We start from the raw sequence: 19785 nt of genomic DNA, 5'->3' as shown, positions 1-19785 counted from the left end.
GAAACATTTTAAAGGTAAAACATGCTTTTACATCCCTGTTCTTCAGCACCAGAGAAATGTAATGAGCAAAGACATTTTTATTCAGAATTTTGATCCATATTAGTCTCACTCACACACACTGAGTGTGTTTAAATGTGCATTCGTATCCCGGTTTTGAGCCTTATCCTGGTTTTGATCATATTCGGGATATGATGTTTACATGGAACATAAGAAACCTGGTTATTCGTGTCTCTATATACATGATTCTCACACTATCCAGGTTTCTAATCATCTCTGTGCAGTTGTATGTTGATTTCTCACCGTCTCAGCCACAACATTCTGTAATTTGTACCAGTAAAGTATGTTCAGAAACCTGGATAAGGTGTTTACATGCAACAGTATCCTGGTTTCTATTGGAGTATATCCAGGTTATAAAGCCTTATCCAGGTTTCTGAAACCAGGGTAAGGTGTTTACAGGTGCAAAATGTAACCAGGATACTCCAAAAACCATGTTAATAGTAGCAGAACAGGTGGACCCAAAGCAGCCCATACAGAGCAGAACAAAGGCTCCAACAACAGTAAACTGAAAACTGGGACTTAAATAGAAAATAAACTGTTGAGGGAATGAGGTGCAGGTGCGACAGGAGAACAGGAAAGGAGCTGATTGGCGGTTGAAGACAAATGCAGCAGGGCAGGGCTAACGAGACTGATGCAGGGCAGGTGAGGAGGGAAACCTACAAGTGAAACCAGCATAAGGAACAACAAAATCTTACAGACTGATACTGTCGAATCATTTAAGCATGTTGGATATTTACGAAACATCCACCTTCTGTCCTCCTACAGATCCCCCTTCAATCTATCCATGAATATCGATAGAGAACAGATCAATAAACACGATGTAAGATCACAACGCAGGATTAAACAGTCAGTTCATCTTAATATTCAAACTATCTGTCCTTCTCCTGCTGAGTCCAAACTCATCATAACAAAAGGAAAAAAGGCTGAGAGTCTCCGGTGGAACCGAGGAGACTAAGGAACACAGACCAGACCGTGACAAGACCATGACACATAGCCAGGTTCTCCAAAAACCCGATCAGAACCAGGATACTAGTGCACATGTAAACACGCTCACTGAAACTGAATTTATGAGAATAAACAGGTGTACCTCTCCTGCTCTAAAAAAGCCAAACTGCAATGTGTTTGTTTCCCCAAAAACCAAGGCAGCACCGACTCCACTAGTAAAAAAAAAAAACAAAAAAAACGCTTCACGTTTAGATTATCTTGGTGAATTTTTATTTTCAACTAGTGGACTGACAATATGGCTGTGATTGAAAATAAAAATTCACCAAAATGATAAAGACATGAAGTGTTTTTTTTTTGCTTTGTACCACTGCAGTGCTGTTTTTTTTCCTGTACTTGACTTTGAGAAACAGACACATTAAATTGAAATTTGTAGGTAAATCAACAGTTTTTTTCTGTCTGGGCAGAAAAACAAACCATTCAGTGTGGTTTCATCACACTTGTAAGTTTCAAATTCAACCTCATTTAGTGTTAAATTCAGAAAAGTCTCACATTTTCATGATAAAACTTTATTCACTTATGTGTCCTTTGGGATGAAGTTGTAGCTGATTGAGAGTTTCCACCCCTGAGTTCACTTAAAAGACCCAAATCTTTACCTGGGTTTTCATCAGTCTTGTTACCATGACAACATATTGGATGCTGCACCCTCCTCATCTACCGCTCCACCAACTCAGAGGCTCCTCAACGTCTTCTAAATCCAAATTTTTACGGGCACAATTATTAAATACAGGTTTGAATGTCTTTTCTTCTGCGTGTGTAAATGTTCCTGGATGAGACTGGCATTCATGATACTACTAGTCCTTTTGTAACTGCTGCTCTCACAAACATGTGGGCTTTTCTTCTAATGATGGTGTCGTTAGAGAGTAATGAGGTGTGATGAAATAGCGAGAATGGGCACTGTAATTTCAACAAATTGACAAAATTTCACCAGCAAATTTACAACTACAAAAAACTATGATGTGCTTTTTTTTTTTTTACTCTCTAATTGCACTGTAATTATGAGGTCGTTTGTCTGCAGACTGATGCTCTACCACGCTCCCTTTTTAACGTGAGCAGCATTGATGTTTGTCCTGCAAATTATTGTACAGCTAAATTGTATTTGAAGAATAAAATGGTCAAATTCATGACTTCTGTGCTGTTGTTTTTAATATCTGTATGGTGGAAAGTATATTTACTCAAGTACTTTTATGGCTAACGATTATTTTCATTATCAAATAATCTGCTGATTATTTTCTCTATTAATTGGTTAATCATTTGGTCTATGAAATGTTAATTAATAATTGAAAGAGTCATTTTTTTATTTGTTTGTTAGTTAGAGCCTACAGTGATGCCTTTAATTTGCTTGTTTTATCCAGAACTGAAAGTTATTTAACTGTCTTTTATACAAATACATCAAAGAAAAACAGCAAATTCTCACATTGAAGAAGCTGGAACCAGAGACTGTTTATCATTTTGACTTAAAAAATGACTCAAGCAATTAATCAATTATCAAGAAAGTTGCAGATTAGTTTTCTGTTGATTGACTAATTGATTAATATATATATATATATATATATATATATATATATATATATATATACACACACACACACATATATACATATATACATATTTCTTTATATTTCTGCATTTGTATCATATGTTTTTTAAATACATATTTTTTCTCAGTTGACATAATATGAAATATACATATATATATATATTTAATTAATTAATTTTTTAAAGGATCAATATCTAACTTTTCTGCATTAAAATCATTAAAAATGACTGGACCTATGTTATATATGTTGTTGAGTTGTGTACTTACATTATCCCAAATGTTTCCAACAAGTTTCAAACCCAGAGAAATCTGTAATTTTAATCAAGGTAACGGACCGTTTCATTTGGTTGCATGTCAATGGCGTCATATCCCCTTTGTGCATGCATCAGTGTTGTGGTTGTCCACCATAAACTGTCATGAGTAGACTTTTTATCCAGTTTTAAGCCACATTTTTACAATATATTTTTTAGATCTTGGTTGTTTTTAACTATATCTCTTCACCGGATGAAGGATTTTAGTCATCGGATGTCTGGATCTTAAGTTGTCAGAGAAACAAGCTGAGCAAATGTTAGCAGCAGACCGGCTCCTACAATGGCGAAGTCATAACCCGTCCTCCTCTGCCTGTGACTGGTTAGTACTCATTGCCTTTGTTGGTTGGGTTGATTAGGTTTAGGCACGAGGAGTGAGACTGGTTAGGGTTAGGCTAAGAATATCAGGGTAAGCCAATCAGAGGCAGAGAAGGGCAGGTCATGACTTTGCCATCCTAGGAAAGAAAGTATGGCTAACCAGGAGAAGCTGACTGCAATGACGGCAATGGTGGTTGTTTAACAATGAAGACAACAACTCCCATAATCCCATGGTACTTCACAACATCATCAAACTTGAAAGTGGCAGAAAATTACATATTGTGCATTTAATTTTATTTTTTATCTCTCTTCTTCAGCAGCATGCTAAATATTTATATAAATATCTATTTTTGTCTCAGCTGATGTTATTAAATATATATTTATTTATATTCTTCATGAATTAATTATCATTATTATATATTTTTTCCCCATCCTTCAGCAGCGTGTGTATTTTCAGCCAATGGGTGCGGTTGTAAAAACCAAAACACTCCACTCTGCCCAGCACACCACGTGACACCAGTCCTGCGCTCTCATTGGTCAAACGGTCTGTCAGCCAAGTCGGGGGGCGTGTTCAGAGAGGAGTTAGCCTCTGCTGTAGTGTGAGGACGAACCACCGCCGAAGGAAAATGTCTTCAGTGCCTGACGGAAAGAAGCTGGTCCGGAGCCCCAGCGGCCTGCGCATGGTGCCGGAAAACGGTGCCTTTAACAGCCCCTTCTCCCTGGACGAGCCACAGTGGGTCCCGGATAAAGAGGTGAGACAGGCGAGGGGGATTTGTTTGACACAGCGGAGCTATTAGCGACAAGCTAGCGAGGATAGGAAGCGTAGCTGTTCCGGTTGTGGTTTTCAAAATAAACCAGCCGTTTGCGAATTATTTTTGGACATTTTGGATCAAAGAAATTCATTCAATACATTCAGTATCCTCTAGACAAGTTTTAAGATGTATGTAAAACACTCTGCTCCAAATTATAATTTGTGTCTGATATAGTTTTTTCCAACAAAAAATTCAATTATCTTGTTAAAATCTTTAAAATGACATCACTTCCTTCTCTCTCATTAAAAATCCAGAATATGCAAATATATTTAATCTCAGAGGTTTAACTATTGGACACACGATGTCTCTTACTTCACTGTAAAGTCCATTCTCAGTGTATGTGCCTGGAGGCTTTTGTTTCCACATCACACTTGTGTAAGTTGAATACTGGACTACGATTGGCTCCAAACTAGTTGTGATGTCAGAAATCATGCTCATAGTCCCGCCCCTTCAAATATGATTTTTAATGAGCTCAGAGAAACTTTCCACTTTCAGCAGATGAATGTGAAAAAAGCCTTTTACTGTCAAACTCTGCACTCTACAACCAATCAGAGCAATGAAACATGTGACGTAGCGCTGAGTGATGCACTGAATCCTGTCAGAAGTACGGCAAACACCTCTTTGTCGTCAACAAAAGCTTTAAGTTCAGTTGTTCGTTCTTCTTTTAGAGAAAATACAATGTTCGTTTAATACTGTCAACAGAACGTGTTTACGAAATTCCTCAATGGCGCTCCACTGTACAGTCATCATATCAAACCCTCCCTGTATTAGAGAAATGGTTGTGATTGGCCCAACAAGAAATTTCATTACATCTGGCACAAACATCCACTTGGACTCAAGGATGAACTGATTAGAATTTGGTGGTCAAAGGTCACTTTGACCTCACAAAACATGTTTTGGCCATAACTCAAGAATTTATATGAATCGTAAAGTTTAACACAAATGTCTAATAATTTATATCCAAAACGTCAAAGGTCAGCTTCACTGTGACATCATGATGTTTTGCAAAAAATACTTTTCTGGCCGTTATTCAACACCATAACGGTCACAATATATTATGGTCAGACCGATACTGGATATTTTGGGCTGATGCCAATACTGATATTATGGAGTAAAAAAATTCTGATATTGATATATCGGCTGATAATCTTATATATACAGAATATTTACATAAATGCACATTTTTTTCGGTGATCCTTATGACAAAGATATGTAATGGAGGCATGATATTTTACAGATTAATAATAAACTTTATTGTATAAAATGACACTAGTGCACTGAAACAGTTAACTTCACTCAGAATTTAATGATAATAAAAAATATAAATCAAAAAATAACAACAAAAAATCATATGTACATATATATTATACTTGAATTAAGAAAAAGGAACAAATATACATAAAATGCTGCCTATATAACTTTTAATTATTAAAAAAATATCGGAAAACATATATGCCGATACCGATAGATCTGTGATAGGCCAATATCGGCCGATAATATCAGCTGACTGATATATCGGTCGGGCTCTAGAAGACATACAAGGAAAATACACTTAATACCTTTTTATTAAATCACTTCAAAGTCTTCACTACAAATATTATATGAGTCTGGACAGACATGGATGTAAACTGACTGGTTGGCAGAGGTGCACAATATTTCTAGTTTTACTTGCGGCCATAAAAACATTGAACAGATATGTGTTTGTGACACTTTTACTGAGACTTTGGGAATGTTTCCAAGGTGCAGAAAGGATGACTTTCAGGTGAAGGGGAGGTGAGGTCGTTGTACATCCGGTCTCCTCGCGCTCACTGCGGGGAGCTTGACGCACTGGGCGTTGCAGGCATCCGCGGCCAGCCTGGCAGCTAACGGAGCCAGCTGGATAAACAGCCTGGAAAAACAGCCTGAACAGCCCTGTCAGACGCACTAAATGTGTTTATCTACAGCAGAGAGCGTTAAAGTGATGAAAACAGCTGTTACTTTGTATGTTGCGTCCGCACGTAGCTCGTCGTATGTAGCTATCCGGTGGAGCTGCTATGCTAGCTGCAGCCTCTCTGTGTCTATTTGTTTGACTGGTCTGTTGTCAGTGCAGTAAAACTACAGCAGGACAAACACCAACTGTCTGCTGTACTGTTTGTCCTCTCACAGAGGCACTTTACCCTGACTGACAGTAAACTACAGTCAGAGAAGTTAATCATTTCTCATCTGCTGTTTTCCATCTTCAATATAATCTGTTAACGGTTTACAGAAAGAATATCAGAGTTTAAAGTTCTCAGGCACCATGAATGATTTCAGGCATAGAGCAGTTTTAATTCAATACAGTGTACACATTTCCTACTTGCTTTAATCCCTGAGAATAGCTTTATTAATGATGGGTCATCATAACAACAATTTAAGTCCCATCATCTAGAAGAACAGTCTGAAAAGGGTTGAACAGCATCCAGGCACACACTTTTCCATATCATGTGAGAAACTGTGATTCGGTGGCTATTCTTTCATATTTCAGCGACTAAATGAATGATTGACAGATTAATTGATAATGAAAATAATTGTTAGTTGCAGTCTGAAAATACCTTTTTTAAATTAGAATGACATACAGCCAAAAAGTGTAAAAATGTAAAGGAAAAGGTTCATGTTCTGGGAAGCTCCAGGCTACATGTCGTTAAGTCTCGTTAAAGGAAAAACACTGTAACTGTACCTAGAATAAGATCCAAATTTGGTGAAGGTGCTTTTAGCTACTTCGGTCCTTATCTCTGGGCTCGGTCATAACTTTGTCCACATTCATAAATCTGTCTGTTATTAAACTTTGATACAAATAGGCTCTTCCGGCTCGTTGAAAGATTCTTCAATTATGGATAAACTAATTATTGGTTTCTGGTCAAAAGATGTGAGCACATTAATCTGCAACGCTGCGTTTGGGGAAGCTTTATTTTAATAATGAATGTTTGTTCAGAGAGTCTGTTTGCTCAGAACAAAGGGCAGCAGGCTGATGATATATGGACGAAACCAAAACTGTATATTTATGATGATAAAAACCGAATACGGTGCTGAGAATTATGTTGTGTATATAATCTGTCTAAAAAGCAAAGATCTCTATTGGACAGTTTGTTAATCTAGAAGAAGAAAAGTGGATTTGTTGATATGTGATGAAGAAAATGAGATTCATTTTGTTTTCTACTGTCCTGTTTATTGGGAACTGTATGATACTTTGTCTAGTAAGATAAAAATATTGATATTGATTTTGTAAATATGGATGACACACAAAGACTGAGTTGGCTGTTCACATATGAAACATATAAACGAGACAGTTACCTGGAGAAAGACTGCGAGAAGAAAAACAAGCCCTTTATCGAGATAATCTGCAGATATGTAAAAGCTCTGATTTCAGTTTCAGTTTGTTTGTGTGTCTTTTCTTTTTCCACATGCTTCCGTATAAACATTGTATACATACTGCTGTAAGATGCATGCTTTATAAAATAGAGGTGTATTGTAATGCCATGTAGGATGGGCCAAATGTTTAGCATGACACAGAAAATGAATAAAAACTTAGAATTACCTTTCAGGGGGCGCCCTGGTAGCCTACCACGCATAGCACACAACCACAACGTCCACGATGCAATATCATGTAATCAGTTTCATCGTGATATTACCTGAAGCAGCTTCTCCCCAAAGCTGAAATAAAATCTCCGCTGCTGGCAGAAACCTGACCAGTGTGGAGGAACATGGTGTTTTCTCTCTTTGTCTCTCACATAAGATGAAAGCAGCTGTGGTTGATTTTCCTTTCTTTTATCAGTATAAAGACACTCCCTTGTGAAACGGGTAATGAAGGCAGGAGAGTGTCTGTGCTGTGTTGAAGGTAATGACGGCAATAGAAACTGTCAGCGATATGTAGTAACACTGTAGTAAAACATCTGCAGTCTGTGGTTCGATTCTGGCCGTGGACTTGTGTTGCAGGTTATACTCCTCTCTCTCTACCTCTTCTTCTACTGTCAAATAAAGGCAAAAATGAACACTAAACTGCATGTGAGGTCAGGTGTAAAACACCTTGGCGAGAGTGTTCAAAGCATCTAAAACAGCATCTTTAACTGTCTTCACTTAACACAAATGGTTTTATTGGTTGCTGCTGCCACCTTGTTTACATGATGATCTTGCAGCAACAACCTGCTGCCTGTCTGTTGTTTTATTGATGACATCTGGGTCAGAAACCTAAACTAACTATTTTGTTATATTCTGTCCAGCTGCTGTTGAGCTCAAATCCGCCTTACTCAGCATGTTGTGTAACATCCTGTTTTTCCTCTTTCCCGTCCTCCAGTGCCCGAGATGTATGCAGTGTGACACCAAGTTCGACTTCATCAGAAGAAAGGTCTGTTTTGTTTTGCAACACAACAACAAGTCACAGCTTTATCCGACTCTCTGAAAAGAGCCTCAAGTTGGAAAGAAAGGAAAGTTTTCCAGAAGATTTTGAAGCTTTCGTTTTGTCTGTGTTGTGAAACCTCACTTCCCCCCCCCCCCCCCACTTGGCTTCTGTTCATTTATTTTGGCACAGATTCACACTGACGCCTCAGTAATGACAGTTTTATTTTTACAAAGACTACTGACATAATAACACTTTGACTCTTTGTCCTATTTTAGATTTGTCAGAAAATATTCAGTTTATGGTAAAATCAGCTCAGAAAACCTTCTGTGCTCTGGCCAAACCTTCATTAATGTAACTGCCAGCTGTATATTTAAAACTAAAATAAGAAGCGTAACTGACACGATGTGACACAATGTGAATATTGAGGCTTCCTTCAACTGAATGAATTGCACAATTCAAGTCCTTTGCATTACTCACTTCCTTGGTATCTTGATGTTTTAACACTTTTTATCTTTCATTTTTAGCTTTTTTTCTGCATTTGAGGCAGTTTTGAAGATCCAGAAAGTGTAATCATACAGTGTGTTCCTTCAGGTTTACGTTAGTTTTGACTGTTTCATGTTCTGTCCCGTTTTAAAGATTTTTAACATCCTGTAGCATCACATGATCAGAATATACCTGCAGTTTTATTAATAATAATATCAGTGATTCTGTTTTTCTGCAAACTTGTTGCAGCGAAAAATCACTTTCTGGCTAAAACTGTTTTTGGAACAAAAACACTTTACAGACGCAGCAGTTTCCACTGACCGACTTCCTGTCACTGCAGTCAGACTACAGCAGAAAACCATGAGCTCACTGTACAGTCACTGTTATGGTTTTTACTGTAAAACAGTTTCTAAAGAGAAATCTGAGAGGATGATGGTACAAGAGAGCAAACTATGTGTTTATGATACACAAAAATAGGTTTATTTTTTCAGACCCCTAATAATCACTCAGCTGAAACATCTTTGAGGATGAAACTGAACTCTTTGGTGCTACATCTCATGTCCACACTAAGGTTATAATCTGTGATGAGGGGTCACAAGTAGACATTGATTCATTTTATTGGCTCACAAGCCGAAAAGTTTGCGGTAAACTGCAGCAAACACTGTCGCTGCTGCTACAAAGCTCATTGACTCAGAGGTCAAATTTCAATTACAGCAAAAACTTTAATGAGTAATGAATGAATCATTTTTCTGTTGTTAATCCATCCATTTCAGCAGTTTATTTGGGTCATTAAGTTAGTTATATCATTATGAATTTTTGTTATATAGAGCTGAGAGATACAGACAAAATGTGGTATAATAATAACAAATATTAAATAATTCGAGGTCATATTGTCCCTGCTGATTTTCCATCAGGTCTTCTATGTGGTATTTAAAAAGTCTTAAACGTAACCCTGCAGAAACCGTCAACAAATACTTCAATACTCAATACTTATTTTTCTGTTTCTTTCTGAAGCTGTTTCACCTTGACACTCCATTTATTTTAATCTCTTCCAGCTGTGAGCAGCTCCTCCTCTGTGTTCATTGCATTGTGGGAGAATGGTGCACATTCAAAAAAAACATCTGTATTTATTGTGAATACTGCCTGTCTTATATATTCTGTATACTGTACTGTAGTATACTGTATACATTTTGGTACTTTTCTGGTGTGAACACACTATATAATGAAAACCTGCTCAGTATTAGTGTATACAGAAGCTCAGCTGTGTCCCAAAACTAGTTGTTTACAGTATATATTAATATTTATAGTGTACTATTTTTTACAGCTAGTGTATAAAAAACATGTCTCATTGTTTTACAGTAACAGGAAATGATGCAATATGTACATTTCAAAAGCGATCAAACTGCAACTGTAAGAATTTCCCCCCAAATATTCAATAGTTATTTTTTGTTTTCTAATATATTATTATGTATCATTAGTTCTGGCTTTTTTTTTCCAGCTGTGAGCAGCTCTCACATTTTATTTGATCAATGTGTTGCATAATAACTTTTTATACTCAGTGTTCACTCTTTGTGTGAACACGCAACATACTAAAAACATGTTCAGAGTTGTATGAAATTGGGACAAACTTCTCATATGGTGATCATAGAGGAACACAGTGCAGCTCAGATTTATAGTTTTTTTACACGCTACTATTTTTAATTTCCTAAGTTGTGTTATGTTTGACAGACAAAGATGAAAGTCGTAGTGAAGCTGACTGTAACTCATGTTTCCTGCAGCATCACTGTCGGCGGTGCGGCCGGTGTTTCTGCGATAAGTGCTGCAGTAAGAAGGTGGTGCTGCCCCGCATGTGCTTCGTCGATCCGGTGCGACAGTGCGCCGAGTGCAGCCTGGTCTCTCAGAAGGAGATGGAGTTCTACGACAAGCAGCTCAAAGTGCTCCTTGGAGGTGAGAGGTTTAACTGAGATTGATATTTGTAAATGAAGCAGACGCTAGAGCAGAAATCGATTGGTTGATCAGTTGATGGTTCCCGCTTCTCCCATTAAGAATTTTATATAATTGTAAACTGAATATTTTAGGACTTTAGACTGTTGGTCAGACAAAACAAGACTTTTTGAAGACATAAACTCAGGCTTTAGGAAATTGTGATGCCCGTTTTCCTCTATTTTCTGACATTTATAGACTAAACGATCAATTGATTAATCAAGAAAACAATTGGAGGATTAATAAATGATGAAAGTGATCATAAGTTGCCATAAAGTAGCATATTTTTCCACATATTATGCTTTTAATTCTTTTTTTTAGTTGCCAATTTCTCACATTTTTCCTTCATGTTTGATATAAATTTTTATTTTCTTGCATTAAAAAGATAAAATAATGAGATTATTGGCAAAACATATCAGCCACGTGTATCAAGAGTTGAATTATAAAAGTGTTAATTGTAGTTTTTTGTGCTAGTTTTTAACATTTTTCATCCCTTAACTAATAATTTTGTATGTTATTAAACATATTTGCACCATATTCAGAAATAATTTCACAGTTACTCAGCCAAATCTATGATCACTTCATTTGAAACAGCAAAGTAAACTGCAGCTATAAATGATGACGTTTTGAAATAATGTCTAGTCACTGTTTCCTATTAATAATTCATTACATTTTGGACTTTGGTATCTTCTTTTTAATCTGTCCGTGTGTGGAAACTGGCTGCCTGCCATTTGTTTACTCAGCATGTTTTTTTTTTGATCTGTCACATGACACAAACTCTCTCTCTTCCTGGTCGCTCACATACATAAAAATCATCTGTGAAATAATCTTGCAGAGTGCCTCCATCCTGTCCTGATAATCCATTGTGTTGTTGTTCAGTGTGAAGCTATAAATACGCAGCAGCAGCGGTCAGTAGTCAGTCAGGCTCTTAATGAAAAATCCATCAGCAGCTCGGAGCCGCGGGGCGACAACCGAGCTGAACGCTGAATGCGATGGAAAGCCTGCAGCATGTTGAGGCCTCATGCTTTATTGATGATGAAGTTATCAATAGCTCAGCACAAGAACGGGGACACAAGATGGACGTATAAAGCAATAATCTGAGCTATTTCCCTTTAAATATTTGTCTGTTTTGCTGACAATTTGTTATGGTTTAATATCAACTGCTGTCAAAGATATCCTGCACACATGTTTTAAAACTCATGAAAACACTTTGAATAATATGTCTCTCATATAGACTTGCTGGTTTCATCATTTTGATTAACTTTATTTAAACAGCATCATGTTGAATCAAATCCAGAGTTTCAGCTTATGTCTTCATCAGGGGCCAATTAAGAATAATTGGTTGAAAATTACTTTTTATACTTCACACACACATCATCATATTGGATAATTACATCATTCAGTAAACCAGCCATCAACTGTGTCACTTGTATTGTTGCTTGTCTTTATATGTTGTAGCACCATCTTGTGGTTAAATAAAAACAAGTCAACCCAGCCAAAGGAGCAAACAAAAAATCTAATTCCAGTATCATTTCCAACAAATTATAATAACAGTTAGTTTGTAAGGAAACATCTCAAGTCTAGCTTTTAAATCAGTCCATGTGGTGATAGTGTGTTTAATATATGTATCCACAATGCTTCACAGTTCAAAAGCAGTAGATCCAGATTGGTACGTCGGTTATTATAATTCTCTTTCTGGATCACGATTGGCTCTGAATTTGTTGTGATGTCACAACTTATGCTCATATGTACATGTGTTAAAATTTTGTCAGAAAGATGTTTGGAGAGTTTCTTCTTTTTCTGTTTATCACATGAGTTTTCTGTTTCCAGGTGGCACCTTCGTTGTCACTTTGGGAACGTCAGAGAAGTCTGAAACCATGACGTGTCGCCTCTCCAACAACCACAGGTGAGCTTTTAAAATCCTACACTCAGTATGTCAACATGCTAACATTAAAAATGACTTGAACATGCTAACAGATAACACTGGTGATATTCCTTTATTTATTTTTTTTGTCAACAAATCCAACAATGAATTGATCTACTAACAAGTATTGCGTGTTTGCATCCAAAGCCTGATATTTTATTCCTTTTGCCAAAGTGCTCCATTGTTGTCCAGAAATTATTGTACTATTATATTATATATAAACATTATTGAGTCACACTGTTGAAATGGGTGACATGTTCCCTCATTGTTTCCCCAGTTTCCTCTGTTTGAATCAAGTAAAATCTGATCTCAAATGGTCTTAAAGAATAATTTGAAACACATTCTGACATCATGTGTGAACAGCTGTCCATATGAAGTGGATCTAGACGTAATCTGGACCTACCTGGATGCAAGATCAGGGCCTAAGAGTCTTATGTTTAACAGATATTTCATTAAATGTGCTTATTGGTCTTTCAAATATTCAAAATAACAGCTGGTAAGAATAAAAGTCTTATTAGTTGAGATGTGGAATCAGTTTTGTTTGTTCTGATCCAAACATCAGGTATCTGTTCCTCGACGGTGAAAGTCACTTCGAGGTGGAGTTGTCTCGGATCTCCAGCATGCAGATTTTGACAGATGGGACGAGTCCAGGAGGTGAGACTAAAGAAAGAAAACCCTGAAAACCCCCTGTTGCGATAAAACATTCATTGTATGTTGTTGAAAGTTTTGTATTGCTTGTTTTGACAAAGAAAATTTTAATATATTAATTTCCATTGTATAAAGTGTGATGGAAACTCTGGTTTTCTTCTTGAGTCGGATCCACAAACTATCTGAGAAGTTTGTGGATTAACACTAAAAGCCTGTTTGTCTTTTCTCTAAACTAACATTAACACACCGTTTCTCCTCTGCTGCTCTGACACCCGGTTCTTCTTCTTCTTCTTCTTCCGCTGGGCTCAGAGAATGACATTCACACTTATACCAGTCTGCTGGACAGTCACTGTATCTCTGAAGGTTAGCTTTTCCACAAAGCCTCCGTCTGTATTGAGTCACTCATTGTTGTCACTCCGTCCCTCCTTCTTATCTGATCTGATTTCTCTTGTTTTGCATCTTGTCCGCATGAAACTGCATGAAAATAAAACTACCGAAACTGTTCTGCTTTATGTTTACGCCTCAATGAGTCCCAAAAGCATCTTGTAACACCACAAATTTTATTCCCATAGTGCAGACTTGTACAGTATTGGCCTGAATACTATTACATTTAAAAAAAACAGGGCCTTTTTTTCAGTTAAGTTAATTAGGGCTGAAATGATTAGTCTATTAATCTAAACATCCACAGAAATTTAATTGGCAACTATTTCAATAATCAAATATCTTTAATCTTTAGCTTTACTTTTCAAGCAGAAATGCAACAATTTGCTGGTTCCAGCTCCTCAGGTGTGAGCTTTTCTCTGATTTACAGTACCGTACAAAAGTTTTAAGCTCTATGAGTAAAGTGAGGACACCATGAATAGTTTTTATTTATCACTTAACTTCATACAAAGTTGAGTAAACAGTAGAAACAGTGTTTCAGGTAGTCGGCAGGTCAGTTGTTCCTGCATCTTGGAGAAGTCGCCACAGTTCTTCTTCTGCTGCTTCTGTCTCTTCATGTTAATCCCAGACTGACTCCATGATGTTGAGATCAGAGACCATCTGCTGCAGGACTCCTTGTTCTTCTTGTAGGTGAAGATAGTTCTTAATGACTCGTCGTTGTCAGGCTGCAGAATAAATTTGGGACAGTCAGACGCCTCCCTGATGGTGTTGCATTATGGAGAAGAATTTAAACATCTAAAGTGCTTAAAACTTTTGCACAGTACTGAAAATCATTGTAAACTGAACTTCTGCTCTGAACCTGAGATAGACAGCAGACATAAACAGTGCTTTATACACAACAAACATTAAAAAAGAATAAAATCCAAAGACAGAAACCAGTAAAAACCAGTACTACAAATGTATCACAAGTACATAAGATACAAATCAAAAAAGTGCAGTGTATAAAACACAATAAAATATCATGCATAAATGAACATAAATAAACAAATTATTCATAGATTATCCAATAAAAAGGAGTTTTAAGAAGTGATTTTAAAGAAGATAATGACCTTTTTCTGCCCATAAAAGAGATTTTTTTTTTACATTACTGATCTAGGTTCAATGATTTCGACCAGGTAGTTCAGCAGACAGAGTTGTTGTCATTTTTAAGTTCATAATTATGAAGCTTTTCACCTTTAAGGATCCGTACTGTGAAGCAGCTCATCAGTCGTAGATTCTCAACACTGTAAACAGTATCAACAGGTTTTCTCAGACAACAACAATGCAACTGTTTTTAATAAATCTCCATATTTTAATGTCATTATTGTAATTAATGATTGAGCAGTGTTAAGTTTAGTACTGACGTAGTGTCTTAAACACCGTCCACTTCATGATGCTCAGGTGCTGTTTGGGACACGTTCATGTCTTCATGTGTTTCCTGCCTCTTCATACAACACGTGTGTCTCAAAGGAATGAAACGTTGTGATCGCAGAATTCTCATCATGTAGTTGTTATCAGATTTTAGCATTCTGAATCCTCTTCACACCTGATTTAGTTTCTGTTGCTGCCATCGTGTATTTATATTCATTATTCCTTTTGTCATGTTTTTAAAAGCATGAAAGATCATTTTTATTCTGTTCTCATCGATTTTTAATCTTCCATGATTTCATTTTTACTCCTCTGACATCTGTTTGTTATTGCATCTGTATGTTCGTGCATGCATTAATCGTTTTCAACTGGTTGTGATTGATATTGTTGAGAACTGACAGAACTTTGACTGTGATCGGATACGGAAGCAGAAACATGATCTCCTGAGAAAAAAAAGGATTTCTACTCAAGTGATTTCTTGAAATTTTTAGTTTCAGTTTGTTATTTTTCTTTTTCCCTGTTACATTTTCTTTTATCATTTAACCTGATCTTTGTGTGCGTGTGCGCAGGAGGGACGTCGCGGGCCACCGGCATGCTGCTCCAATACAAACCAATGGGCTCTCAGGACGTCCAGCAGCTCCGCATGGAGGCAGCAGACGACAAGAAAGTGGCCTCACTATGGTTGGCTGCAATGCACAAGGTAGAAAATACAGAAACTCTCATACAGTCACTCCACTGCAGATACCTGCATGTATAAAACTTTACTCCAAAGCTGCAGTAGATCAACATTGTGTTGTAAAGATTCACTTTTCACCTTAAAGGATATGACTCTTATATCTTCATGTATTTTCTTATTCCTCTGTGCTGTAGACCTCCGTTATTGTCCAAAACAATTACAAACACGTCAATGCCATGAACACACACTGTAGTTTATTTTAACTCAATCTCACACACACACCGCCCTGCTGCCAGAAATTCTCACTAGAGCACCAGAAAAGCTGAAAAGCAGCTTTTTTAGGAAAAAGAGGAACAATATATATTAACGCTGCTGAGTGCCACAGACAGAGTAGGAAGGTTTGGAAGTATCAAGAGGTGGATTAACACATTGTTTGTTTTGTTGATGAGGAAAAATGTAGAATATCACCAGCGTTTAAAATGATCAGCATACAGATGATATTTTGGTAACAAGCGACCTTTTCTCCCTCAGGACAGTAGAAAGGTTTCTGGTGTGTAGTGAGCGTTACGGCCTCATGGGGCTGCTAGTGTGGCTGTAGACTCTTTTAACTCCATGAACGAGACTTTTTTTTTGTTCCTGGCAAAAAAGGATAATAGCATGCACAGCCGACCCCCCCCCGGTGTTGTAAACAAAAAAAACATTAGAGGTTAAAGGTGCTGTCTGAAAGTACTTTGGACTCTCAGAAATGAAACCCGCACAGAACACTATTTGTCATCTTTATTTATATAGCTCCTTTTAAAAACGGAGTTTACAAAGTGCTTTGACAGACAAAGCAAAGGCGGTACAATACGAAAGCAAAAAGACTCGACACAGAAAGCAATAACAAGTCCGACATTAAGAGGACGACAGTAGAAGACAATGAAAAGCAATAGAGAGATGACATGAAAGCAAATCTGTAGAAATGGGTTTTAAGTAGCGAAGAAGTTACTGATTCTGCAAACCGTGTCTCCTCAGGCAGGTCGTTCCAAAGCCGAGGGGCTTTATCATTAAGAATGATAAACATAAAATGTATTAATTGTTAGTCCATTTATACAGCACACTGAAATCTGCAAGCTTCGACCTACAGTGTCTTAAACATCTTGACTTTTTTTGACCTTTTGGTAACTTGTAAATTTCAGTGTTTTGTCAACCTTCCTGTTCTTAACGCCACATTAACTCGTCTTTCCTCCGTCTCCTCCGCAGGCGGCCAAACTTCTGTACGAAGCTCGGGACCAGTGATGTGAAGACTGGACCCGCAGGCAGCACACACCCAAGTGTTTTCTACCCCGTCTCTCCGGGGGGGGGGGGGGTGGGTTGGTATCGTTTGGATTTTTATTAACGCCAGTTCTGATTCCGCTTATCCGTCTGATCCGGTTTCTTCATCAGTTCTTGATACCAGTTCTTATCATGGTAATTTTTGCAAGAAAGAAATGTTTATAGAAAAGAAAAAAAAAAAACTTTATTACCTCTATAACAAGTACTTTGTACATCATGTTTACCACAACTACTGTAGGCTGGTTGTTGTAATTTTTGTCACATTTACATCTCAGAGAGTTCTTTAATCCTCTTTGATTTAATACATAAATCAGGGCATGCAGCATTAATGTTTCTAAACTGAGCAGGAAAACAAGCTCTACAACATCTGTCCATATCAGTCGATATTTGGAGGTTTCTAATTCAATTCCTTTTACTTTTTCAGATTTGATTTGGACATTGTTTTTGTTTGCCAGATGATCCTTTTTATAGTTACAGTATGTTTTTCTGCACAAACATTGAACTTTGAACGTTATAACATCCATGAAATGTGATTATTGACCTTCCAGAAACCATTTTCATAACTTCAGATCAAGGCACAGTTGTTTCATGACGACATAATATTTTATATGCTGCTGTTAATTTGTTTATTTGTCAGCGAGGATTTTGTTTCCTGATGGAGGTAATGAGACACTTTACGGATCCCTGTAGGGACTTTTTTATTTTCATTTTGCTGCTTCCTCAGAGATCAGCTAAACAACACCAAGTAGGGACTGAATGTCTTGTTCAAAGGACCTTCAGTGGGAAGGAACCAATTTGAACCCAGATCTTCCAGGTGAAGCATTTAGGTCTTCCTCTATGGGAACTTAACAACCAGTAACCTGAAGCGTCCTGTAACTGGAACTTTTCAGATGCTTAAGGCTTTAAGCCAAAGTCCTTGTTTCCACTGTGTTTTATGGCAACAACAGAGCAAATATTTTCATTTTCATGCTGTGTTTACACAGGAGGAAGAGTGTGAGCACAGGATGCGTTCAGGCACAATGAGAAATGCAGGTCACCTGTGTTTTGGCAGCGCGCCGAAGCCTAAACACCATCACTATAGTGACGTGTCTAAAATGAAAGAAAATAGACCTGAAGCGCAAAAATAAGCTTCAGACGCACGTGAAGGAGACGAAGGCTGAAACGCTTTTTGTGTAGACACGCTGCCATGTGCTGACGGACAGCTATGGTTAATATTTACTTTCCTTTACATACACTTTTAAACATCAGTATCATTAAATGCATGAAACATCCCCACCTGTAGGAGGAGTTCGGCAGAACAGAGCAAAGAGAGAGATACCAGCATCAGACCAGTTCTGCAGAGCTCGACGCGTCCCTGGAGACAGATAGCATTAACCCGCTACTTAGTGGAAAAAAACATTAACTATTTGAAGCATTACAAGATTCTGAAAATACCTACACAACCCAAACGTTGCAGGGAAATATATTTAAACTGGTAGCTTACTCTGCAACACTGCAACACTTCCTTGCAGTTTTTAGCTAAACACAAATTCAGCATCGTTTGTTTTTGTGATGTTTATCTTAATGCAAACGAGTTGTTGCATTGTGGCGGACAAATTTAGGTTCAGAAACGCAGCCCTAAAGCTGCACAGTGGAATCAAAAGCAGAAACCGTGTCAATGGCTAATTAATTTTCAGGTTGTTGAGTCATGTAGTGGAAAAGGCCTAATTGTCTCACCCAGGTTGAAGGACAAATTTACCTTAAAACCCTTTAACGCAGGTAGAAAAGCAGCTATCTGTGATGAGCTCTGCATGTTTTAAACCTTCTTAAATATTATACAGAGAGACGTCCATCAGAAAAGAGGCTCAAAGGGCGTTTTATACACCCACAGGAGCAGGAAATACAGCAGAATGCAGTGGTAGGTTGTATTCGGGCATTCTGGGAAATGTAGGATTCTCAAACTTGAAGCAGAAAAACATTCACGACAAAATGATTGCTGAAATTTTAAAGAACATCACAGGTTTATCTCCAGTTTCTATAAGAGTGACGTCGCATGCTGGATTTTTTCCTTTTTAAGGGATCGACTTGTCGTCACAGTTTTAGAGTAAAAGAGATGAAAGTTCAGAGTCATTTGCTTCAGGCGACAACGTTTCTGTTTCTTCTCTGTAAGTCGTGTTTATAACTCTGCTCTATGCTACAAGTATTTACAGATTTAAATCTTTAGGCGTCAGTGTCTAAGGAAATCTACAGACTATTCACTGATTCTAGTGAAGTATAAACACACACAGACATAAAAAAATGCTTTAAATGTAGTTTCATGTATTGAAGTTTTGTATGAGCTATTTTGTTAAATATTCCTACTTTAACACAAGCCGTGTACGTACTTACATACTTTTTAAAGCTGAATTATGACTATAGTTTTTGTAACACTTCTATACAGTATACAGTAATTCCTTTTGTCCGTTCTCAAACTCCTTGACTCTGTTTTCCTCTTTTTTTTTTTCATTGTTTTTTTCGTTGACAATAATGTGCCGAGCCACAACTAGGACCTCCATCAGCCAAATGTTGTTCAGTTCTGGTTGAGTTGGTAGGTTTGTCT

At 37.3% G+C, this 19785-nt stretch overlaps 1 protein-coding gene across 2 annotated transcripts; it reads left to right on the top strand.

The window, feature by feature from the left end:
* The first annotated feature begins 3775 nt into the window (after positions 1-3775).
* On the top strand, positions 3776-19498 carry zfyve21 (zinc finger, FYVE domain containing 21). Of its 2 annotated transcripts, XM_042388786.1 has the most exons (8): positions 3776-3977; positions 8347-8397; positions 10653-10821; positions 12688-12763; positions 13344-13435; positions 13739-13792; positions 15787-15917; positions 17136-19498. In XM_042388786.1, exons 1-8 carry the CDS (start codon positions 3852-3854, stop codon positions 17169-17171), a joined length of 735 nt encoding a protein of 244 aa, XP_042244720.1. In that variant the 5' UTR covers positions 3776-3851; the 3' UTR covers positions 17172-19498. The 2 variants fall into 2 exon arrangements, with proteins under 2 accessions (XP_042244720.1, XP_042244719.1); XM_042388785.1 differs by lacking the exon at positions 13739-13792 and having other exon boundaries at positions 3778-3977.
* The last annotated feature ends 287 nt before the right edge of the window (positions 19499-19785 follow it).

Source organism: Thunnus maccoyii, chromosome 16 (genome assembly GCF_910596095.1).
Source record: "Thunnus maccoyii chromosome 16, fThuMac1.1, whole genome shotgun sequence".
Classification (NCBI taxonomy): Eukaryota; Metazoa; Chordata; class Actinopteri; order Scombriformes; family Scombridae; genus Thunnus; species Thunnus maccoyii.
The sequence above is the reverse complement of the archived record's forward strand: the minus strand, read 5'-3'. Positions and strand labels throughout refer to the sequence as shown.